This window comes from Camellia sinensis, chromosome 1, assembly GCF_055761805.1.
Source record: "Camellia sinensis isolate YWXY chromosome 1, ASM5576180v1, whole genome shotgun sequence".
In the NCBI taxonomy this organism is placed as follows: Eukaryota; Viridiplantae; Streptophyta; class Magnoliopsida; order Ericales; family Theaceae; genus Camellia; species Camellia sinensis.
Window position 1 is genome coordinate 70790991 of NC_138961.1, and position 26609 is coordinate 70817599.

The 26609-nt window shown below is 34.4% G+C and overlaps 2 protein-coding genes, 1 long non-coding RNA gene and 1 pseudogene across 4 annotated transcripts; 2 read left to right on the plus strand and 2 right to left on the minus strand.

The window, feature by feature from the left end:
• Positions 1–369: 369 nt before the first annotated feature.
• Positions 370–6636, minus strand: LOC114260381 (N-terminal nucleophile aminohydrolases (Ntn hydrolases) superfamily protein). Its single transcript, XM_082879342.1, has 7 exons — positions 6455–6636; positions 4627–4798; positions 2510–2574; positions 1675–2055; positions 1530–1588; positions 1285–1389; positions 370–846 (listed from the first exon to the last, which is right to left on the minus strand). Exons 1-7 carry the CDS (start codon positions 6533–6535, stop codon positions 627–629), a joined length of 1083 nt encoding a protein of 360 aa, XP_082735468.1. The 5' UTR covers positions 6536–6636; the 3' UTR covers positions 370–626.
• Positions 1954–6571, plus strand: LOC145795302 (uncharacterized). Its single transcript, XR_014336032.1, has 2 exons — positions 1954–2085; positions 2439–6571. It is a non-coding gene; the product is annotated as an uncharacterized LOC145795302 (long non-coding RNA).
• A 6296-nt stretch (positions 6637–12932) lies between the features above and the next one.
• LOC114260365 (small G protein family protein / RhoGAP family protein) lies at positions 12933–26608 on the minus strand. 2 transcript variants are annotated; one of them, XM_028200453.2, is made up of 10 exons: positions 26425–26608; positions 25155–25219; positions 24818–25080; positions 23777–23839; positions 23659–23677; positions 21541–21639; positions 21370–21447; positions 21039–21283; positions 19852–20014; positions 12933–13345 (listed from the first exon to the last, which is right to left on the minus strand). In XM_028200453.2, exons 2-10 carry the CDS (start codon positions 25213–25215, stop codon positions 13194–13196), a joined length of 1143 nt encoding a protein of 380 aa, XP_028056254.2. In that variant the 5' UTR covers positions 25216–25219; positions 26425–26608; the 3' UTR covers positions 12933–13193. The 2 variants fall into 2 exon arrangements, with proteins under 2 accessions (XP_028056254.2, XP_028056258.2); XM_028200457.2 differs by having other exon boundaries at positions 25155–25296; positions 26425–26584.
• LOC145795307 (S-adenosylmethionine decarboxylase proenzyme-like) lies at positions 16205–17134 on the plus strand (annotated as a pseudogene).
• Position 26609: the final 1 nt, after the last annotated feature.

A 26609-nucleotide genomic window follows, 5' to 3' on the forward strand; every position in this document is an offset into this window, starting at 1 on the left:
ATCACTTCCTTGAGAATTTCATTTTCCTCTCTTTCAGGTAGTTTTCTCGCGTCAAAAACTTAAACCAAACAGGATACGAAGGTATCTTTTATTGAGCTTAAGAAAGTACAAATATCAAAAAATAAATAAATAAAATAAATAAAAAATAAAAAAAATCCCAACTACATAAGAGAGAGCAGACTAGAGAATGAACTCTTTTTAAGGGCTCGGGGAGATTATGAGTTTAACTCTCCATAAGAGCGAGTTGAATTAAGAGGCGAACATTTGATACTTTACAAGGATGAAGGGGCTAATTCCTATTAGTTCTAATCTAACAATTACCTTTTTTTGATCGAAAAATAAATAAATAAAGAGAAGACTAGAGAATCCTTCTGTTCCAACCTCAGAAATGAACCCTTCATTGAAAAATGAAAATCATCTGCCATAAGAATTTCATCAACTTCATCATAAAAATTTGAAACATCACTAACTTGATAAGCAGGAAGAAAAAAGATCCCAAACAAACTATTCTAAATATAAACCACATGTTTTTCCTTCAAGTTCCGAATCTGAAACAATTTTATAATCCTTAAATTACACCCCCTTCACATTATGCTTACTTGCAACCGGAGGCATTTGATTCATCTTTAGGGGAGGACCGTAAATACTTGCACGTCATCCATATCTGGACTCCTCACGGAGTATTGAAATGTCCACCCATGACAAGCGCCTGCATGCACGCCATTTTTGTTTACTGCAAAAACAGCCCCGACAAAATCTGGGTATTTTCTTGCAATTCGCAATATAGCATCTTTGGCAGCAAGCTTGGGTTCCATTCCCAGCCTCATACTCTCCACAACCTGATAACTGAAACCACATCCATATAACAAGTCAGATGAAAATGGACTTTTTGAGGTGGTAAATCATGCCAACATCACTAGTATGCGGGCCATTTTTTGAGCTGGTATACATGCCCAAATAACTCGTGTGTTTTTATACGTGCACACGTGTGTGTGCTGAACCAGCATAAATCAGCTTCGTGTGTTATTTCATATGTGCTTGTGCACGTATGCATCAGCTGTTGTTTAAGTGCAAAGTGTGTTAATGTACAAATCTGGAGCGCAAAGTACAAGTGATAGTGAGGTTCTATCTCAATTGAGAGTTAGTTTCTTCCTTGACAGGAGTGCAGAATCAAGTTTGAGTAAGATACATTACTCTGCAGTAGGAGTTTCCTACTACTAAGGTTTTGACTACGACCACCAGACTTAACACTGAAATTCAAGACCATATGTTTTAGCAAATTACCATGGAAGGAACCGCATCATGATATCACCATCGCCAGTTGCACCACATGCTCCAACTTCATCATCAGCATATGCTGAAGATCCTACAATAGGTCCATCACCAACCCTAGAGTCCAGCAAAAGTTTTCCTTTAGCTAATTAGAGAACTTGAATGTTTATACCCAAAATATATATATATCATTGATATATTTTGCTTGCAGAATTACTGCTAAGATTGGAAGCCTTTGTACCAAATGCTATTATTACCTGCCAGGGATCTTAAAAGTGGCTCCATTAGTTGATGTACCAACAGCAACATGTCCCATCTGAAAAGAAATAGAAATTTGATTTAAGAAATGGCTAAAATTCCCAGAAATTAGAAATTCCAAAGAAGTCTTGATCTTTGACTTACTTTATCAACAACAGCCATGGATATTGTATCATGGTTGCCAAGACCTACATGAGATGATCTCCTTGTGGTAGTTTCCATCAAAAATTTGTTCTGACTTACGTACCCAGTTTCCTTTAGATGATAAGGACCACAACTATCAATAGGTAAAACGTTTTTCCTAAAATTAGGTTGGCAACCGTTCTCCTTCCATTTAATCCATTTTTCGAGTGATTCTGTCGAGCTAAGGTTTGTGGGTCCGGGAAGACCCATAGAAATGGCAAAGGCTGAGGCCTGCTCTCCAACTAGCATGGTATGTTCAGTATGCTGCATTACTAATCTCGCAGCTCTGGCACCATCTTTTACATACCTCATAGCAGCAACAGCTCCAACCTCCATTGTAACCTATGCATGTTCTTAGCAGACCCAAGATAGGTTGCCATCTATGTTACACGGACTCTTCAAAATAAATGAAATACCCGTGTTGGACACCCGACACTCGGACAAGGGTATGGGATATGTGTCGACTACTTTTCAACGGACACTTCTTATATAATTGTATATAACACTATTATTATATGTTTATATTGTTGTATAATTGCTATAAATGTCTTTTTGACACTGTAAATTACATATAGCACCATTTTATCTCACATACTTTATTAAAAATATAAAAATATAACATTTTTTTTGCCGAGTCCACGCATCCTTAAATTTATAATTTGATGAGTCCGACCTCTAGATACATACCCGCACCCGACACCCGTACCCGAGTCCATGTAACATAGGTTGCCATTTATATTTACAAAGCAACATTCATTGACAAGGGTATATAATAAATATTAAACAGTGGTTATACCCCATTCATGACCAGAGCATCAATCGTAGTTTCCCCATTCTCATCTGGACTTCCACCAGGCCCAACTGTATTATAGTTACAGGTAATTGTGAGAATGTTTAGCAGTAATCAGTAACTATGCTATCACAAATAAACTAGATATGAAAAGCACGATATTTTCAAGACATGCTTACTTAAGATTCTATGATATACTAGATAGGGCCAATTCTATGATATACAATAACATACAACTTTCAGATAAGATCCCAAATCATATCTTTCTCTGAGAACTTGGAATCTTGGATCAATTTCAAGTTTTAATGACTTCCTAACAGAAGACAAAACCACAAATCTTCTGGAAATAATTTAACCATTATTATTTCTGTTTGGAAAACATGTAACCAAAAATATCATCTCAAAGGAGATATCCAAAACAGGCAACAGATGATTCCATTGGTCTTTGAAAGTCAATGCTCTACCTATATTCGTTGAATAAACATCCTAAACATTCAATCAAAAGAATATAGCATAAAGTTACTAGATAAAATGAGTCTCCTAGTCCATGAGAAGGAAATCGACTAATCAAGTCCTCTTCGGTGCAAGTGAAACCTGACTAACAATTGCATGGCCATGTGATTGACAGCCTTAATAGAAACACAAACCAATTTAGATGATATAGTTAATTGCATATAAAAAATAGTCCAAGTCTCCAATATGTTAAAAAGTACATTCTCTGTGCTTGAGAGCCAGTCTCAATCCCAAAGAAATGCGCAGGGTTGTGGTAGGCTAGCATCCAATGTAAAACTTATAATCACACCTTGGAAACATGGATCCTAAGGAGTTGATTTGAATCTTTTCGTGCAATTGAGGGGAACCCAAAAAAGATCATAACCAAGGGCATCTTAGAAACATTTACTTGGTGCCCTAGGGAGGTCCAAGTGCCCAAAATCAATGAAATCTAAGAATAACTATGGACATTTCTAGTGCTACTTTTACAAGCATCATTGAGATGGCTAGAGGTTCTATTGATGCTTGTGTCACCAAATGTGAGTTCGGTCACAACAAAATCATTGACTAAAAAAAGGAAATAATGAAATCAGCTCCAAAAATAGCTATGACAACAAACAATCAGAGTTGACTACCCAACTTAAGTAGAAATAAAAGGTTGCATCCATCTAAAATTTGCCACTTACAAAAAAAGTAAATCAATAAAAAAATTGTACATTTTCAAATGCCATCTTTAAGTCACAATGCCCAATCGTTCTCAACAAAACTGGTTTCTTCTATCTTGCAATCCATTTAATTTGACATCTAACTATTGCCTCTTCTCTCCAAATCCAGATTTGTGATGAAAGAAACATCACCAAATCCTCCAAAAAAGTCCCCATCATATCCTCCTCAATGCAGTGATCTTCTTTAAGAAAATAGAAAAACTCATCTCTCAACATGAAATTGCCTTCCTGTGTATAGTCCAGGATTTCCATCTCCAACTTCTCCACAACCTTTTGGTACTTTTTACTATCAAAATGAAAAAAACAAAAAAAACAAAACAACAAAAAACAAAAAAGCTACCTGAATAAGAACACCAATGATCTAATATTTGCCAAGACCATCAATGCCCCAAAAAAGTCTCTTCACGTAACAAAGAGAGTAAAATAAAGTTTACCAAAAGAAGTTAAACCATATCTTCACCTTTAAAAAATAAAGAAAAAAGTAAAACCATATCTTCACCTAAAATCTATTTTTTCTTTACAGATACATCTGAAATGAGCCGCAATAATTAACTATGTTCATCAATAGGTGTTTCCTGGACTTCAGTTATGCACACATTCTACACATTCGAACAAAACAGTATGCGGTAAACTTATTTTTGGACGCAATTAACCCTTGAATAAATAAGAAGAAAATCAACTACTTTACTACCCTAGGATAACTCCAAAACTCAACCAGCCATTAGGCTAAACAAAGAAATTACAAGCTACCTCCTTTCCCCATAGAATTAACACCGACATTATAAATATTTGCACATGCAAGACACAGGCAATAAGTACACATAATAACACAAAAAAGAAGATAAAGTAAAAACAAAATAAGGTACTTCAAATAACATAACACATGTATTGGCTTCATACTCCCACCTGTACCATCGCATCTTAGGTCCTCACAAGCTGAGCAACCCTCCACAATTGCATCAACTGCAGAAAACCCACTTTCGACAGCCCTCCAAGCAGCTCTAACAGCCTCCAAGAAAGGCCAGGTACTCACAACTAAAGGGAACTGCACTGAATTCCCAACCTCATGTCCCAATGCCTGATTAACAACACACACTCACACACAGACATATATATATATATATATAGAGAGAGAGAGAGAGAGAGAGTTGAAACAGGGGAAGAAAACAGGAGTTTTTTACCAAATGTATGTGATTTGAAATCATATTTCTCAGTCAAAGGCATGTTATTTTGTGAAGTATCATTTCCAAAACACGACTACCTAAGAAGCAAAAACACGGATACGGATGCGGATACGGGACAAGGCGATTTTAAAAAAAATGAGAACACGGACACGGCGGAGACACGATAATAAAATATATTTTCATAAATTTTTTTTTGCTATCTAAATTAATATTACATTCACAAACAATCAATGTTAACAAAAACTAACTCTAATTCTATATTTTTTTTACAAAAATACTTCTAAATTAACACTTATAGTTTATGTATTTTTTTTTTATGGATAATCTATTATGCATTTAAATTTAAGAAGAAGAAAAAAATTAAAAATTAAACATTCAACATTCAACATTCAACATTCAAAATTCAACATTCATCAAAAACAATAATAAAATGGAAAAAAAAAAGACAACTTGACATGTCTCTAGTGTGTCTCCTAAGTATTCCCAATGTGTTCTCTAAAAATAAATTAATTAAGGAGACACGCCATGTGATGTGTCTCATACGTGTCCCCGCCATGTCCGTGGATCCCCGAAGTGTTCGTGTGTCCGACACAGATTCGGCACTTGTTTTGAAGTGTCGGTGCTTGATGGACGACTACAAATGAAGTTGTGGAAGTCAAGTTTTGAAAATACTACTTCAAAAGATTTTACAATTGAACTTATTTTTCAAACCCATGTTATTTTGTGAAGTCATGTTTTCAAACACGACTTCAAATAGCCTGTGTTTTGAAATTATGACTTTAAAAAATGTTACAATAAGATATTTGATGTTTCCAAAAACACATCATCAGTGTTTTGAAAACACAACTTTAAGTTAAGCAAAAGTCTCAACACGCCTTCAACAAAGAACCTTCTTTTGATAAATATGTTGGAAAGCATTTCTATCAGAGAAATAAGTCTAAAATCACAAGCATTTGGTTAAAAAAACTCAACAAAACAGATCACAACATAGTAACTCCAATTCTTGCTCTCTTTTTTTCATCAAAATTGATTGAAAATTTGTTAAAAGCTTGATCTGATATGGAACACTCCAATCTTTAACTTCTTTTTTTTTTACTCATTCAAATCTTTTTAAAAAATTCCAAATTTATCCTAAAAACCTGTTTCAATCATTTTTTTATGAAAGAAAATCATCTCCAATAATTACTTTTTTTTTTAATTTAATTTCCATCAAATTTGAGTGAAAATATGACTGTTGAAAATTTGATGAAGGGCTGATTTGGTGAAAAAAAATTGCCTCTTCAGTGATTTGATACAGATTTGATGAAATGATTGGAGCACAGTTTGTCATTTTTTCATCAAATTTGAAAAAATAATAATAATAATAATAATAATAATAATAAATAAATGAAAAAATTCATGAGATCATTTTCCAAAGATTTGAATAGAATTGAAAAGTCCCCAGAAAACTACAATCACAGCAAAACCTAGACAAAAGTATATATACAAATAGAGACACAAAATTGGAGAACCCTTAAGTGCAGAAAAAAGTTGAGTGAATATGAGATTACCATAGAGAGGAGTGTGAAGAGGACGACGATTCTGACGAGAAGGTTATTGTTGTTGTTGCTGGTGGTGGCGGTGACTTCCATTATTGAAGAATGGTGAGGAGCTCTCTCTCTCTCTCTCTCTCTCTCTCTCTCTGTGTTTACACTCGGATTATGAGACCCGCCCTCGTTTGGTACTAAAAATTTTAGTTGAAAATGTTAAAAAATTATTATAAGATTTTATATTATTATCTTTATTTTATTTAATTTTTTTAAAAAAATTAAATAAATTATTAAAATGATATATTTTCAAACGAGATTTAGAACTTGTACAATATTTTTATTTTTAAAAATTTAAATAATTTTAAAAAGTTTTTTTTTTTTATCAATAATGTTACCCCCATTAAATTTGGTCTAGTCCGAATTTGTACAAGCTAATTGCCTAACAGGTCATTCTAGAGATCCTCCGACCAGTCATTTGGGAGTATGTCAGTGGACATACCGATTGATAAGGGTGACAATCGCTGTTAATAAGGATAACAATCACGATTGACAAGAGGAAATACCTATCATCTGATTAGATGTTTGACCAATCATCTGACCCATCATTCTGACGGAATCAGGCTCTTTCTATTTCGCAAACATTTTTGTTTTATTATTTATGACAGATTAGAAACATTTAGATAGGGTCAATATATTTCTTTAAATAAGCTCAATAAATAAAATTAGCTTGTCATTTTCAGTTTATTTTTATCTTTAGTAAATTTTCTTTTAAAAAAAATTCTAATTCTTTCAAATTTATAGGATCTCTAGGGTTATTATTATTATTATTATTATTATTATTATTAGAATAAATTACACTTACTTTCTTTGAGGTTTGTCTAATTACAAATACTTTTTCTGTGATTTCAAAAATTACACAGACCTCTCTTATTTTTGAAAATAAGGGATGGTTTGGAATGATATAAATAAGTACACTTTTTGACATTTTATGAAATATGGATTGAATTTGAAATGATGTGGTAGAGAGGTGATTTGACTTAAATAAAATAATATGACTTAAATTGGATAATGACTTTTTGACTTTTTGATAATACCCCAAACAAGGCCTAAGATTCTCCCTTCTCGTTAAAAGAGCCTCAACGACGATAACTTGACAATAGAATTGACCATAATACCCTTCAACCACATTGTGAAAAGACACAACTGACCCAAAATGTAAAAAAACCTACCATTCATTCTTTCCTAGGGTAAATTACACTTACCTCCCCTGAGGTTTAGCATAATTACAGGTACCTCCCTTTTACAATATTCTGAATAGTTTTCTTTCCCAAAAAAAATAAAAATAAAATAAAAGCTTACAAAAAAAAAAATAAATACTCAAGTGATCTAAACCCAAGGAAAAAATCTTATATAATTTTTTTTTCTTTATAATTTTTTTAAAATTTTTATTTCATTACATTTTCATGTAAAATAAAAAATATATAAATAGTGGTTGCATTTATTTTTATAATCATTTATTTAATATTTTTTATTTTCTTAATGTGTTGTTTAAAAAATGTCTTTAAAAAATAAATACAATTAGTAGTTCAAAAATAATTTTTGTTTATGGCATAATTTTTATTTTTATAATCATTTCATTTAACACTTAATTGTAAATAATTTTATTTAGTTAGCTGTAAAGCATTGTCTAAAAAAATACCTCAAAAATAATTTTTATATATGGCACAATTTTTATTTTTATAATCATTTAATAATTGTGAATATTTTTTATTCAGTTAATTCAGGTATTGGTCAAAAAATAATTTGTAAACATTTAAAATCAATTATTCTTAAAGTTATTAACTATTGAAATAAAATGTAAAAAAAAAAAAAAAACAAACAAACAAACGTTTTATAGTGATTTGAAAATATGAGGCTTGGAGAATTTATTTGACAATGGGATTGAATTATGCATTTGTGGTTATCAATAACCCTACCAATGAATTGTTGAGGAGAAAGAGTGTAGAAAGAGTTTCTATAAAGAGAGAGAGTGCAGAAAAACATATATAAAAATAAAAAAGAAAAAGAAAAATAGAATATATATGTAATCACTTAGATTTAAAAGTTAACACATATATACAGGATCATATATTCTAGTTATGACATTTGTGATATTTGATTATGACTTATTGTGGTGTTAATAATAACTTGGTGATGGCTCATTGTGGTGTTAGTTATGGCTTGGTTACAACTTGTTATGGTGTTAGTTACGACTGATGTTGGTTATCATCTATTGTAATTATTATTTTGGTTATGATCCAAAATGTTTTTAATTATACTTTATGTGGTATTTGATTATGACTTTTGTTTTTAATCATGACTAAAAAAGATTTAATTATCAAAACCACAAATGTCATAAATTGCATATAGTATATTATTTTAAGAATATGTATTATAACATGATTCATATATATACTCGATATTTATATGTGCATATATAGATATGTATGTGTTTATATATATTTATATATATATATATATATATATGTAGGGGGAGGTAAGTGTAATTTATTTTAATATGTTAAGTAGCTGAAGGGTAGTATTGGAATTTGTAGAATAATTATGGATAACATCAGCAAAATCTATTTGATTTTGGATGGATAGGTAACAGAAAGGGGGTCTTTGTATATTAGTTTCAAAAGTAAAGGAGGTCTGTATAATTTTTGAGACCACAGAAAAATGTATCTATAATTAAGGAAAACCTCAGGGGAAGTAAGTGTAATTTACCCTTATTATTATTATAAATGGTGGAAGTTAGACAGTTTTAAAAAGTTAAAAGAGAAATTCCTCGAAATTAAAAAGAATTCACTATAAGACGATCTCCGATGGTTGCTTGGACTTGTCATCAAATTTGAATTTGGTGAAAATGACTCTTTTTCCTGCTCCAACGATCTCATCAAATATGTATCAAATTCAGAATTTTACTTTCGTTTTTTTCATCAAACTGAGGACAAATGTACTTTTCATCAAATCATTGTTCATAGCCGTTTGATTTTCACCACCAGATGTCCCCTGAATGTCCTTCTGGATAATCACTTCAAGGCAAAAATTTGTGAAAAAATTACACTAGCCAGTCGATCACCTAGTCATTCCCCTGGTTGACCGTCCAGTCAGCCACCTCCAGGCCAAAAAAAAAAAAATTACACCGGTTGGACATCCGCCCGGTCAACCGGTGTTCTGACGAAACTTCAAAATCCTCCGTTGGAACACTTGATATCAAAAGAAACTTTTACTCAAATTTGATGAAAAAATTGATGCACCATTGAAAATGCTCCAAGTCAAAAAAACTAGCAATGTTACTAAATAATCCAATTTATTTTAACCATTTAAAAAAAAAAAAAAAAAAGTCATTGTTAATTTGTTATGTATTTAAAATTCATATGTATATATATATATATATATATATTTTTTTTTTACTTTCACTTATTTACTAGTCTATAAGTTGGTTCTGGGATTAGATGGATAGTGGGGCTGGAAAATTGATTGACCCAATTGAACATCAATGAATTGCTTCTGTAGTAAATCCAGTCTGTAGTTGGGAACTCTCACACTACTTCTCATCTCTATCATTATTCCATTTCTTGGAAGCTAATAATCGTGATTGGTGACTTGACCTCATACCATCTTTTTTTCCGTTATAATGTATACCTCATATTCAAGGTATTCATTTGCCCTTCAGGAACAAACCAATTTGGAGAACATCTAGGAATGGGGAGTATACGGTCAAGTCGGGGTATATTCATGCTGTTGATCTATTGGAACAAAGAAATTTTGATCTTTCTAGTTTGAACTCATCATTCTGGAAATGGTTATGGAAACTCAACATCACTTCAAAATGGATAATGTTTATTTGGAAGTGCCTTCGCAATCTGCTTCTAGTTAGATGGAACTTAAGAATGTGGGGCATAGCTTTGATCGATGCTCTGAAACTATTGAAATTCTGGATCATACTTTCTTCATATGCCTAGATTCTCAAAGAATATGGATGGGATCATCCTTCGGCCTAGATTTTTCATGTGGGGAACCTGTAAGTTTTAAAGAATGGTTTAGTAGTGGGTTATACTTGTGAATGAGGAAGTTGTGATCATCCAATCTATTGTGATCCTCCGGACTATTTGGAAGCAAAGGAATAGTGTAGTCTTCAATAGCAAGCTATTTGCACCCATTTTTGCAACATTCCTGTCGATAGGTGAACAAATTAAAAGATGACACGTGATGGAGTCAAAGTGGAAGTCCTTCGTCAATCAAAGGGACAAATGGCATGAAAAGAGTGGTCATGTGCATAAAATGGTGGAGGCAACTTCGTAGCAGTTACTGGCTAGTTTTATACTCTAGTGGGCTAGTTGATGCTTGCAATGGGAGGTGAATTCTTTGTTGATATGCTTCTCAGAGTGATATGGGACACTTGGCAACATAGTGGAGAGTTAGTTCGACAAAGAAGGTTAAACATTTGGCAGAGTATGAAGATTGAAAGACAAGGAAGTAGTTATAGTGGCAGTTATGATGGATGCTAGGAAGGATCAAGCAATCATGGACCAAAAAAAAAGGAGCTAGATATAAAAGCCAAGGAGTTGACAGAGAGAGGGAACATCAACAACTCAACATTTTGTTTTTAGACTTAGGAGTAGTTCTGTAACTTATGAGGAGTTTCTCTGTAATTCGTAATTTGTAACTTGGTAAACTTTTGTAGTTTCATTTTGAAATTTGTTTGCTTTGTTTACTTCGTAACTGTCAATTGTTCCAGATAAGTCCTCATTCTTTTGAGCATTTGAATCAATTACAAAATTACCTGATTATTCTTGTTCTATTGTTTGGCTTAAATTGTTATTCAATTTCTGTCGATTGAGAAAGTATAATTTTTATTAACACAAGCCAATGACTATTGTTCAAGATGTGGATCGTGCCCAATAACTCGTAACTAGTTTATATAAAAAAAATAATTATGTTTTGTTTTTGAATATAACTAATGCATATAAGGATGAAGAACAGGTTCGGGTTATTTTTTTTTGTTGTAAATTCGTCGTCTAACCTAGCAACTTCTCAGGTCTGGACCTTTGTTGTCGATGGATCATGGATACCTGAGAAGTGCACTGCAGGTGTTGCTTGGGTTTGCTACAATGAGGATCAGGTCTTGGTTGATCAGAAGGCTTTTCTACTTCATCTTCCTATTCCTTTGGCAGCAGAAGCGTGGTCCTGTTTGGATGCATTGCAATGGGCGATGGGTCGGAAATTAACTAGGGTGTCAGTACTCACATATTGCCAAATTTTGATAAACACTCTAAACGGCAAATGTGATCCAAAATGGAATGTGGCTACAATTATTATGTATATTAAATCTATTAGTAAATATTTGGAATCTCAGTGTATTTTTAAAGCATCCATGTCTACTTAGCCCATGTGTTGATTAAGTCTGTAAACAATAACCCTATATAATACTTTATAATATTATTATTTCCTAAAAAATAAAAACAACAACAAAAACAAAAACAAACAAACAAACCAAAGAAGCATAGTGCGATCCACCATATCATATACATATATATAATCATAATAAGTAGTTCGTAAAGTGGTAGATCAATTGATAAGTTATTATGGTTTCTGTTTGTGAATGGTGTGAAAATGGCCTATGCCACTTGTGCTCATGAACACCATATTATTTATCTATGCGTAAAATAGGACTAGCCTGACCCTGAATAATTATTTAGGTAGACATGAAAGAACACTCAGGCCCGTTTGTTTTGGGTGTAAAGGATGAAATGAGATTAAGATGGAGGTGAGCTACTTAGTATTGTGTTTGTTTATAAAGTCGGGAAAGAGATTAAGATAGAGGAGAAAATTTAAATGGAGGTTGGAAGAGGGATTAAGATGAAAGAGCTATAAGTGATATTAAAAAAAATAGTGAAGGGATTAGAAATTTTTTTATTTTATTTATTTTTTACATATTGGGAACTTGGAACTCAGCACTTGGACCTTAGAAATTGGGAACTTCGAAATTTTTTTATTTTTTTATTAGAAATCCTCCCCAACAACATCCCAACGGCATTCCAAGTTGGAACTTGGAACCATAAGCTATGATACTCATTGCTATTGTAATAATAAAAAAATCACTCGATGATGATACAGTCCTCTAATTTAGGGAAAACTCAGCACATCATACAACATTTGACAAATACCCTTCTAATCAGTAGACAGGTCAACGGCAGCAGCCAAATCGCTCACCTTATAAATCAGTAGAGGCCAATGAATGGTAACTTCCAAATGTAAGAAATGTCCTTTGGCATTTTCATTCTCTTTCTTCTGTTCTTCTTATGGAAAAGGTATATGTTTTCTTATTTCATTGTTCATGGGGGGCATTTACAAGCAATTTAAAGGAAAAAAATGGCCTCAACCAAGAAGGCCCTGATTAAGAGGAATCTCTAGACAGACATTCAAAGGAAACCCATGCAAAAAGCAAATAAGCTTGAGGGTCAAATATTTCACATGAATTATATACGAGTCTCGACAAAATAGAGGGGGAAGAAGATACATTTTTAGACACAAACTTAAATCTAATGCTGACTTAAATCTAAAAATATATGCCCACACTATGAAAACACCCAAAGCTAGCGAAAAACTTTACATCTGTGCTATTAGGCAACGACCACAAAGAGAAAAAAACAGTCCATATTGTGAAATTATTGGCTATACAGTCCAATATAATGGGAAAAGAGGAAATCTAAAGTCATCTCCAGACAGTCTCATTGGCATCTGTGAAAATTGCATTGTGATGTTCGATTAAGCAGTGAACAACCTCTATAGCACTGAAGTCAATTGGCAAGCCATCATCCAAAGGAATGAGGGAGGATGCATCTGCATCTACACCTTCACCCTCTTCTGCAGGCACATATCATAGGATACAAGAAAAGAAAAAGATAAGAACCAGTTAAATTGCAATAATGTTTTCAGCTGAAAACAGTGAAGGAAAATGTTCACTTAAAGATATTCCTCAATATTTCCACAGATCAAAAGAAAAAAATCACAAGAATGTGAATGAAAATAAATTATACTCGCAAGAATGGTTCACAAACAGAAAATGTGGAGCACAGTTTTTTAAATTCTGTAGTTCAAGAGAAGAAGAGGATAAAACATCTCAGTTACCATTCCGTGTTTTCCACCTTGTTTGGTTTAGTTTCTGATAACTATTTTTGAGTTTCTTTGTTCTTTTTTTTTAGTACATTTTTTTTAGACTTATTGACAAATATTTTACTTTTTAGGTGCATCCAGTTTGAGTTTTTTTGTTTTTAGTGAACTTTTTTCATATTTTAGTTATTTTAAAAAAAAAAAAAAAAATTAGATGCACCTAAAAAGAAAAATAGTTGTGAAGAAATCTGAAAAAGAAAGTTCACCAAAGACCAAAAAAAAAAAACACTATTTTACTTTTTTGGTGAATTAAGTAAATTTGACTATACTAAAAAAAACTTCATGAAAGATAAAAAAAAAAAAAAAAATGAAAAACAATTTTGAAAACCAAATACAGTCCACTAGTTATTGTATCAGACAAATCAAGAAAAGAAAACAATATATTATTTCCCAGAAACCCACGTGAATTTTAACTAATAAAATTAGACTATGTTTTATGTTTCAAAACCAAGTAGATCAGAGTTAACTATCTTGAACTTCATAATAGAAAACTATCAATCCTCATCCAAATCTCAAGTTCCTGACAAATTCTTGCGATTGATCCCTTAGATTTTCTACCTGTCCTCCATGTGTATTTCCCGATTCAACCTTAATTCAACATCTCTAAGCAACTTGTTCAGATTGGCTTGTCTATAAAGACAACTCTGAGGTACTAAATTCCTACTATAATTCTCTCAATTGTTTAATTGTAAAAGTTGTAACAACCTCTTCTCTCCATGCATCTCCTTAAATGGCCTTGTTTACTATGAAGGGTCCAACTACCTATTTATTTCTTTCAAGCTAATTAACTTCAACTACATTACTCTGTTATTTTACAATCCTAGAGTAACTTTTCAATCTCCTGATCTTTTGAAGGGGCTTCACCGATATTCTCATTAACATCTATTTTTGGTCTTGGTTATTAATCTCCTATGATCCATGGTCCACAAGACAACTTCAATTTTGAAGGGCCTTCACTGATATCCTCATGAACATCTATTTCACGTCTTGGTTATTAATCTCCTATGACCCATGTCCACAAGCTGAGAGACAACTCCAATTTTCAAACAAGTCCAACAACTAATGAAGTTTTTGCATGGGCTATTGCCCCAACTACATGGCATTGTCTAGATTGATCTATTCCCCTAGTTAGCTATATTAGAAGTCATATCCTTAATTAAATCTAAAACAATAAGGTACTTTCTCATCGCCTCAACCCATTTTCTCATTTGACTTCCTCTACTTATTTTACCACCCAAATGCAATCACTATCCCTTGCAGGCATATTAGTTTTACCTCATTTTACCTTCAATTAGTCGAATTCTAACTTATTTGGATACGTTCTTAGTCTCTCTTTCTTATGACACCAGTCTATATCAATATTCTCATCTCAATTGCCCTCATGTTTTGAAAGTAAGAAGCACAAATACGGTTACGAACATGAACACGGGACATGGATATGACACGATACAAATAGATTGACACAACAATTTTAAAAAAACAAGACACGACCCGCACAGGTAAATTTATATTTTTGCGTGCACATGAAAATAACAACTATTTTTTTCATTTTTAAATTACCAACCATTTAGCTCTTTGCCAAGGGCCTGTGCACCACTGGGGATTAGTCGAGTTTTGATCCGAATACCCAGTGCCATTGCAAAAAAATAAAAAAATTAACAACCATTTATATTTTAGGGTAAATTACAAATACTCCCCCTGAGGTTTGATTAAAATACGAATCGCCCCCCTGTGATTTTAAAAATTACGTTCCACCCCTGAGGTTTCTAATTTCATAACAAATCACCCCTTTCATTAATAAATCATCAAGTCAATTAACAATTTTTAATGATGTTAAAAATATGTTTCAATTAATAATTTACGAAATTTTATTATTCTATGGGAGAGTAATTATGAATTTAATTTTTTTAGTTAATTCTGTTATATAAAATTTTTTAATAAAGAGGTATTTGTAATTTTTCAAACCACAAGGGACAATCGGTATTTTAAGCAAACCTCAGGGGGTATATTTGTAATTTACCCTATATTTTATTGTATCTGTTAATGTACACCTAAACCTACTCCACTAAACCTAACCCACTACACCACTCCACCTCCACTTCACCTACTCCACTACACACTCCACTTCACCTACTCCACCACTCCACCTCCACTTCACATCTCCATCTCCTATATAATGTACATACAATACATCAACATAACATCAATCAATAATATACATCAATTTATTTTTACATGGTATCAGAGCTATAAGATTTAGGCCTATATTTCTTTCTCACCGGCGGGCAGTCGACCGGCAACCTTACCTTCACTGCCCGCTGGAGTTTTCTACACATACCTTCACTCCGCTGCATCTTCAACTCTCTCTCTCTGTATTGAAATTCAGGGAGAAAGACAGACACACACACATGGGCTAGTCTCTCAGTCCTCTCTTGGTGTTCGAACTCGCCTCAAGTCCCTCGCTTTGCAGAGACTCCGATCCTCACCACCACCCATAGAAGCCATAGCAGCAAGCAACTCACACCAGTCTTCTTCTTCTTCTTCTTCTACAACAGCCAACAACATTTTTTTCCCCTTAAAGCAAGATGGCTTTGCCAGTTTCACCTATTGGATTTGAAGGATATGAAAAGAGACTCGAGATATCGTTCTTTGAGTCTAGTATCTTTGCTGACCCTAGAAGCAATGGCCTCCGCTCTCTATCCAAATCCCAATTGGATGAAATTTTAAACCCAGCTGAATGCACCATTGTCAGTTCATTGGCAAATGATGATGTCGATTCTTATGTTCTTTCTGAATCCAGCCTCTTTGTACTCGTACAAAATTATCATCAAAACTTGTGGGACTACCAAATTGCTTCTCTCAATTCCTCCCATCCTCAAGTTTGCTGAAATGCTATCTCTTTCTGTGAGATCCGTGAGGTACACCCGCGGAAGCTTTATATTTCCTGGTGCTCAGCCATTTCCCCATCGCGACTTCTCTGAAGAAGTAGCTGTCCTTGATGGCTATTTTGGCAAGCTTGGTTCTGGAAGCAAGGCTTACGTGATGGGTAGTGATGATGAATCACGGAAATGGCACATTTACTCTGCTTCTGCTGAATCGACAAATCATTTGCGCCCTGTTTACACACTAGAAATGTGCATGACCGGTTTGGACAGGAAGAAGGCATCTGTGTTTTACAAGACTTCTGCAAGCTCTGCTGCTGCGATGACTGATCTCTCTGGTATTAGGATGATTCTTCCGGATTCTGATATATGTGACTTTGAATTCGATCCTTGTGGTTACTCCATGAATGCCATTGAAGGGAGTGCAATTTCTACTATTCATGTGACACCAGAAGATGGGTTCAGTTACGCTAGTTTTGAAGCAGTGGGATATGATTTTAAATCGATGAACTTGACCCACCTGCTGGAGAGGGTGTTGGCTTACTTCTAGCCAAGCGAGTTCTCTATCTCTCTCTCTTCCTTTTAATTAAGTACCCTACACACCACCTCCACCCACATGGGTTGGTTCCCACTTTTCATCATCAATATGTTCACACTTCCACTTTCTTTTCCACTTTCTTCCACTTTCTTTTCTTTTCTTTTTTTATATCACCCACTCCCTCTTTTTCTTATCACCCACGAGACTACTCACATGAACCACCCACTCTCTCTTAAAATAATTTATCAATAATAATAATAATAATATATATGTATAGATAATAAAAAAAAAAAAAAAAAAAAAACCGAACACCATTGCCATCTTTCGTTTTGATTTCAACTATATTCTTATTATTTCTTTCTTTATTTTTTCTTTCACATTATTTTTAATCTTTTTCAAATTCCATTCATACCATATAGCTTTGCACACCAAACCATATTTTATTCATCTCAAGGATCAACCCCGATCACAATTTTACACACCAAAAAAAAAAAAAAAAAAAAAAAAACACAACACCCACAGATTTGTTTTCTTTTCTGCAGACGGCCACCCACCGCCCTCACTTCTTCGCCTATTCCGCCGGTCTTTTCTTCTTGCCTCCGTCCTGGGCGGTCCTTGACAGTGTTGCCTCCGTGTTTCCCACTCCACTGGGCACGATCACTACTCCCTGCTCCTCCACTGCAGCATATGGCGGACCTCCAAATCGGAACATCACGGTGGTCTTCCGCTTCAGCTCCTTATTTTCCGCCTTTAGCACACTTATCTCTGCTCGCACATCCTTATACATGCGTTGGAGTAGAGCCAGTTGGGCGTTTAACTGCTGCACCTCATTTGTCCTACTCTGCAGCCGGTGCGACAGGTTTGTGACCGCCATCATGGTCTCCACACATGACTTCAAAGTATACTGATTGGCCTCAATATCCGTTTGCACCGCCATTTTTTGCTCCACCGACCGCATCGGAAAGTTCAACGGAGCAAAACCAGAGGCGCTTGGTTGAGGTTCACTGGCCACCGCACCAGTTATCTCTCTTGTTGACTCGTTGAGGTCGGGAAAGAGAGTGAGCAGACCATAGGACGAAGAGGCCATATTCTGGGTAGCTGAACGGGAAGACGAGGCCATGTTATTGGTTGCTGAGTGTTTCAGAGAAGGGTTGGTTACAGAGTGTTTACAGAGTGTTTCAAGATTTGCAGCTCTTAGCGACAAGCTCTCAGAGAACGAAGAGGTTTCAACTGGTTTGTTATGCTTCCAAGCCTCCGCCTCCGCTTCGGTTTATAAAGACCATGATGAAGAGGCAGACACGCGCATCATGCGCCTCTCGATGCTCGCCGACAACTTGGGCGCGCCTTTTGATGGCACGTTTTTTGATGGCACGCCTTTTTATGGATTGGGCACGCCTTTTGATGGCACGCCTTTTGAAAGATTGGGCACACCTTTTGAGGGTGCGACTTTTTAGGGGTCTGACAAGACTCTGTAAACTGTCCCGACATTGATTCCGGTCAGCTTCTACAACGGTCCGGCATGACCCCGTAAACTGTCCCGACATTGATTCCGGTCAGCTTCTACAACGGTCCAGCATGACCCTGTAAACTGTCCCGACATTGATTCCGGTTAGTTTCTACAAGGGTCGAGCAAGACTCCGTAAACTGTCACAACAACTGTCACACAGTGTCTGCTACAACGGTCCGACATGACCCTGTAAACTGTCTGCTACAACGGTCCGACATGACCTCATAAACTGTCTGCTACATCGGTCTGACACGACCATACCGTGTCTCCTATCCTGTTTTATTTTATTTATCAATTTACTTTCCTGTTTTGTTACTCTCTTCAAACTCAAGTTAGTTAGTTCCTATCCTCCTTGAGTTTGAGGGGGGCTGTTAATGTACACCTAAACCTACTTCACTAAACCTAACCCACTACACCACTCCACCTCCACTTCACCTACTCCACTACACACTCCACTTCACCTACTCCACCACTCCACCTCCACTTCACATCTCCATCTCCTATATAATGTACATACAATACATCAACATAACATCAATCAATAATATACATCAATTTATTTTTACAGTATCAAATAGTAAGAAATAATTTTCCACATTCTACATATTGAACAATAATAAGTGTAAACTAATAGTCCTAATATCTATTTTAGAAAGCTCAACTCATAAATAAACTAAAAAATTTGTGCTGTACAATTTTAAACTTGTTTAAAAGACAAGGGATTAATATGTATAAATCAACATTGCTTTTCATTTTATTATCGGATTAGAAGTTTTTAACTTCAAAGTGTTTCAAATGTTTTAAGCCACCGTGTCTATCAAGTGCCTGAAGCTTGTCCTATTTATTTATTTTTTATTTTTAAATAGTAAGGCACATTGACATGTGTCAAACACGTGTTGAGAATTGTCTTACAAGCCTTACGAAAATCTCAATTTACTTTAATATATTCCCACGCTAAATTAAGAGTTTGGTGTCGTAAAACTCATTATTTATTTTTCCAGAGACATATTCAGTGTAAAATTATTTTTTAATTTTAAATCGGATAATTTTTTCCTTCTTTCTCACTTTACAAACACATTTGAGTCACTCCAAGCAGAACACATGTGAACGTCCTTTATGCATATGGTAACGTAATATCTATGCATATATATAGATGTTATTACAGTAACAACTTTTATAACAGAGTGCAAAATTCCTGCAAAAAGATGTATATTACGTGTGTGCGAGTGTGTGTGCATATATGCACTATAATGAAATAGAGAGGATTACTAACCATCAAGCATGTCCCAAGCATTTAAATTAGATGTGGAATCCATGTTCTCCTTGGAAAGGGTTTTGGCAGGCTGATTCCAAAACTGTTTATAATATTCCAGTCTATGTCCCTTCTGCCACATAATGATAGGGGCCATTTCCATGCCAAGGCTTCGAGCATCCATCTGTAAGTAATATAATCAGTAAGCCCACTAACCTGGTATAATATGATGTCTGGAATGTGAATGTTGCTCAGAAGTTACTTTAAATAACAATTGCACACCAAATGGCCATATTGAAAAGAAAAAAAAAATAAAATAATTTGATTCCACTGTATTATGATGAAAGCACAATCAAACACTCAATGGATATGAACCTAAAAGGCCTTCTTTAGAATGACCCTAAAGAAGAAAGGTTAACCATTACATGAGTTTCCCTTTCAAATGAATACTAAATCTCTACCAACGGGAGAGGCAATTAAATCTATGGAAGTGAGATCCAGGAATATCAGTCTTCTAGTTGGTTTAGTTAGTTATAATCATAAACCTAAAAGATATTTGTTTTCTTTTAAAACAAAGTTGAATGAGTAAGTCAACCAGTTATCAGTATCTTCTTAAATGTCAACCCAAATATAGAGCTTGTTATACCAAAAAAAGGTTACAGGAATCCTATCTAGGGAAAGCTAGACCTTCGTTAGCATGTTATAACTTAGTTTCAAAATTTTGTGTAATGCCCGATAATTGTTGGGATGTTTAGGTTTATTGTTTCTCCAATCAATTGGACATCTTTACAACAATTACAAATGCAATAAAGAGAGTGGTTTCATACTCAAGTAATGGAATGGTCTCTCAGCTCATGGGTAATGACTAAGCTGATAAATAATTGCTCTTAAAAAGGAGGTTCATTTGTCATTTCCATGTTCCAGAAGTAGATGAACTTAAATCAAGCTAAATCCCTCAGACACCTCCCCCAATTACTTGGGTTGGATTCATGGATCTATTTCATTCAGTTGGTTCTTGTCCTCAATTAAGTCTAAGACAATTATGTGTTTTCTTACCACCTCCACCCATATCCTTCTTGACCTTCCTTTATTTCTTCTAACATGCTCAACATAATCAAAAGTAATGCATGCACCTATGAAATGCACAAGTGTACACATGAGAGAGAGAGAGAGAGAGAGAGAGAGAGAGAGAGAGATGTTCAGCCTGCCTTGTTTAGAAGTGACTTCTGGCTAACACGGAGCAGTAGTGCAGTGATTAATTCTAGTGTCATGTAGTTAACAGTAGGAAGCTTCTTCAATATATTTCTCATCACATTTATGCTTGAGCGAGCATCTCTGATTTCATTATATAGCTCAAATGTGGTCAATGGCTCAGGAAGGCTTGCAAGGTAACACTTGACCAGGGCTGCCACATCAACTGGATCTATCCCCTCTGGCAATGATGCATTTGAATCTGTAGAATACAAAAAACACCAGTTGGTAAAGCACGATCACATAGAATTACACAAAAACCAAATATGATATCAAACGTTCGGATACCTTGGTTGTATAATGAAACCAATTGCTGAATAACCTTTTTGTCTCCTTCTGACTTGAACAACTCTTGCGAGTTTAGTCCTAGATCAAAAGAAAAATGAGAGTGACTACAAGCATTAAAATGAAGTATCAAGATGGAATAAACTATACTTCTATGCAATCTCATGCAAATACCTGATAATATGAGATAATCTGCACATGTGACCAAAATAAGGGGAATGGGCTTGTTGGATTGTTGTCGCTGCACAGCCATCTGAATTGGAACTCCAAATACTGATTACAAAAAACGAAAGGAGTGACTATCCCTACTATATTAAGCTAGATAATAACAAATACAGCTTAGAGTTCATATATCATCAAAGGTTTGGGATGAATAGCACCCAGTGTATAGGTGCTAAAGTAGAATACCATATAAATACAGCTTATCCCCACCTTTTGTAGATAAATCTATTGCAAAAACAGTTATTTCATGCTCTACTCAGTAGAAAGCTAATGAAATAGGCAGTAATGACCTGTGATAACCAAATTGGCTTAGCAAATGATGTGTCATCAAATTGTATTGGTGCAACGGACCCCCTTCCATGCATTGTACTAATGCATGGATGACATTTACGGTGCCACGTCAAATGGTAAGCAAATTTGGTACAAAAATTTGGACATCCTAGCATTACTCTATAAACAACACACACTTAACTGCAATCTAAGCCTAGACAAATAACTCCAATACACCACCGCAAGATAGGATGAAGTATAAATTAACCTTGCCAAAGTAGGAATATCCATTTCAACGAATCATTTGACAACAGAAATACATTACTTCTCGACAAATGTAAGATCAATATCACAACCTTGTAACACAGTGTGGTAGAGCAGGTCATCTAATCACTATAACGAAACCACATGACGTGTGATATTTTAAAATTATTTTGTTTTCATTAAAAAGCACATGATTGCTAGCAATTCAGAAGAGCTGAAATATGCAAATTATAAAAACACACAAGGCACTTGAATCATTTCCTAACCAACAAAACAATAATCAACCCTAGCAGAGAACTGCCAAAATGAGTTCTAAGGATCATTCAGTCTGGATGTAACTACTGGTCCAGGACTCACAATGAAATGTTATAAAACATGACACACACTAGAGGCGTGGCTTATGACCTCTCAGATCCAGATAACCTTCAAAGCCTATTGGACTGGTACATTTATTGAATGCTGCTACTTTATTTGGTTTCAAAAGGTTTGATGGTTTCAGTTCTAAAATTAGTCTTATAGTAAGAATTTGTACTGCAACATAAAAATGGAAGTAGAAACACATAATTGAACACATGTTATGACAAAAGTTTAAACCCTGACACCACTCCACCCAAACATGAAAGTTCTGAACTCCACAGGTAATAAACTATGAACTTTTTCATGACAAACTCCCCTGATCCTCTGACAAACTCCCCTGGTCCTCTTCTCTCTAATAATATGATGTAAGACAAGGTTTGAAAGTTCATTATTAAAAATAAAAAAATAATAAATAAATAAATAATCCTGGTGCCAGTCAATTTTTCCATTTTTCTTTTTTAAGAGTAAAAAATCCACTCAACCATTTTGCAAGTCACTTTTGTTTTTCCTTTTCTCAACTTTTTCCAGACAGTTACCAGGAAATTAGAAGAATCATTAAATATAAAAGCACCAGGCTTACTTGACATGCCCTTGTGCCTTTGATGCATATCAAGCTGTATTTAGTATTCCTGCTAAGTAACATGAATTTTGGCCAAATAAATAAAGACTTAGGTCAGATACATTGTTATCTAACTAGCACAAATAACTATATTATAATTCCTTGATGATATCATCAGTGTAGCACAGGAAACCAAAAGGTTTATTCCTTCCATGCAAATTCTATAGGAGCAGAGACAAATATCAAACTAGGTTAATATGCCAATTGAGTAGTAAAATATTGGTAAGACAAAAACATATCATATTAAAATCAGATTCCAAGATGCTGACAAGGAACATATTAACTTTTTTTGAAGTAAAAAAATGGCCACCCATCTATATTATCCTATAACCACAAACAGAAGTGAGAAGTGAGCCTTCTTCCAACACAAAAGACTAACAAAAGGACAAAAATGCTTGAAGGATGATGAAAATAAGCAAGCACAAAATGTTAAGCAATTTGACCTTCTTTTTCTTATTTATTAAGTAAGGATTTGACAATCACAGGAAGAGAAAGGTGCCGCATAGAAACCTCAACAACAAACAATAAAATTGTCAATTGTCAAATTATGACAAACTTACCATCAGTGCTTGCAACTCCCTGCAAAATCAGAAAGGCAAAATATAAGAATTCTTAAACTTGCAACTGCATCCAGAGAGAGAGAGAGAGAGAGAGAGAGAGAAGAGAGGAAGCACATACCTTCTGCCATCGCTCAATATCAGTTAAAAGAGTCTTACTTTTCTGTGCAGTTTTCTTTGCTACCTGAACCAAAATTACCAACTCAAAAATGTTGGTCATCATGTTAAGTTACAAATTTAGTTTTTCATTAATATATAACCAAACTGTGTATGTATTTGTGCAATTTAATATATGTGTCTACATAAAATATATTATACTATGTATTTCATGCTGTTGTTAGAGAGTAGCACTACCAAAAGCCTTAATCAAACGGAGTACATTTAAATCCAGAAGTGCAATAAAATTTGGCCCAGCTAATGTACTTTTCCCAGCAGTTGTGAGTACAATTATGGGTTCCAGGGGGAATTCTAAAACTTTAAAGTTTAAAAAATAATAATAATAATTTAAATTTAAAAAAAAAAAGAAAAAAAGCAAGCAAGTCAAAAGAAACCACATTCCTACTCTATCTACATAGTATGCATCTAGGAAGGGGACACACACACACACAGTATTTCCTAAAACAATTCAAATGCATTCCCTTTTCTTGTTTAGACTGGAATGAATCGATTCATGTATACATTGGGCTGCTTGCCTATCTCAACTCGAGTGAGCTGTCACTTAGTTTTGCTAGCAAAAATGTTAAATGTAATTGTGTTATTTGTCTAAGGGAAATGTAAAAAATACCTAAATGAAAATAGATCATGGAAAACATTGTCTCATTAATGCAGCCCACTTGAAAATAAAAAAAGGGACAACAGTATATTTGGCAAATCCCAAATTTAAGAAGGCTCACACGCAAATCCATTTAATAGAACCTCTTATGTCAGCCAATTGGGTGTATTATCAGTTAAAAAGAGAAGAGAAGAGAGGAGGAGGACTATGTTCATTCAGACCTTCTTCCTATTGTTTTATACAACTGCTTTGATATGAAAAATGAATGTTTTGAATCTATTGCTTGGCATTAATAAATTTAGGTAACAGAAATATCTGTCCAATTCAGCTTTTATTGAACATGAATAATATCTAACAAATTCCAAAATTCAACTTCATCGTCTGGATTACCTCTTCAACTTTCGTCTTTCCAACAACAACCTTATCCTTTGTTCCTGAATAACCCTTCCTGAACAACATGCCAGTAGAAGCGGCTGCAGAAATAAGACGCTCCTGCATGGCATGTTTTGTAGACGGCTGCTGAAGGAGAGACCATCGACTTTTGACCATTGACCCAACTTTTCCTGCCACACCAGCAACATTTCCTTTTGCATCCTTTGCAACCTCCCCAACGAATGTCCCTGCAGACTGACCAGCTTCTTTAAGCTTCACCCCTGCATCAAAAAAGTTAAAATTAGCATAAAAAGGTTAGAAAAGAAAAAATGTTTTAGTGAATAACTCATATTACCTGAAGATGAAAAAAAACCACTAGCTTTGTCTTGCCACTGAGGTGAGACGGCCGAAGGCATTGAACTGTCACCAAAGATCAAGATTAACCCAAAAAATTGATCAAGTAGACCTGTAACCTGTTCTTCAATGGATGCATAAACCTATGCCCAGGAAGATTGATAACTAATTAGCTTTATTAATGGATTTTGTTAGCGGGGCAGTAATTAACAAGATTGACATAGTTGTACATTCTTTATGAAAGTGCATGATGTAAAGAAAGTACAACTATTTAAACCTTTGTTAACCAATGCCCTTAGGGCACTCGCTAACAAGACCCCTTATTAATTTTATAAATTTAATTAAATAATGCCACGAGATCAACAACTCACTTCCTCCTAGGCTCTAGTTGTTTGCTAAGACAAATTTTTATCTTGTCCCACCTTTTTTTATATTAAATATAACTATTAAGGGGACAGACAACACATATTAGTTAAAAATAATACACATATTTTCCTAGGCTCAAATGTTGAATATTATCATTAAATATAATTTGGTAAAATAAGGGACAGACAACTCTATTAGTTCAAACTAATACACATTGTTTGCTTGGCAAAGTAAGATTATTGTCCTAAAATAAAACCAATGAAAAATCAATTTGGGTTAATTACACTAAGGTCCCTCAACTATTAGTAAATATCAACTTATCTTTTGTCTATGAATCTGTACACACTATTAACTGCATCACCTCACCCCTCCAAACCACCTTCAAAAAGGGTATTAATACGGTTTTATAGTTATGGGGTCAATATGTACTGTACACATATGAGGACGCAAAGTGATATTCACTAATAGTTAAAGGGCTCTTGGTGTAATTAAGATAAATCAATTCTTTGCTCCCTGTTATTTATTTTTTTCCAATTAACTAAACAGAGGGTGAATACAGAAACATTTAGAGAACACTCTAAATAATCACATGCTCTTAATTTCCTCAGTTGACACACTCGCAAGATCAAAGAATTCTCTAAGAATCATATACTGATATTTCCTTCTTTTTTTTTTTTTTTTTTTTTTTGGTATTGAGTTTAGAGTAAAAGAATTAAATTACAAAAAACAGAAGCCACCACATAATCAGGAGAATCAAACAACTAATTCGAGTATTTCCTTTATTTATATTCTCTTTTTCTTTACTATTTTCTTTTGATTTTCGCAGCAGCCAAGCAAAGCGTTAAACAAAACCAGAGAATCATAGCAACTTCAGATAAACCCTAACTTTGAGTAAGCGAATTTACCTTCAGAAGTTCCAACTTATCAAAGTCAGCGACAATTGGTGGAGAGAGAGAGAGAGAGAGAGAGAAGAGAGATTTTTTGTTCAGTTAAGAGAGTTCTTCGATGATTCGATGTGAGGGAGAGAAGAGTCGCATCAAAGACCAGGAAAATAAATAAAAAAATATGCCAATGTTCGACAGGTCAGTCA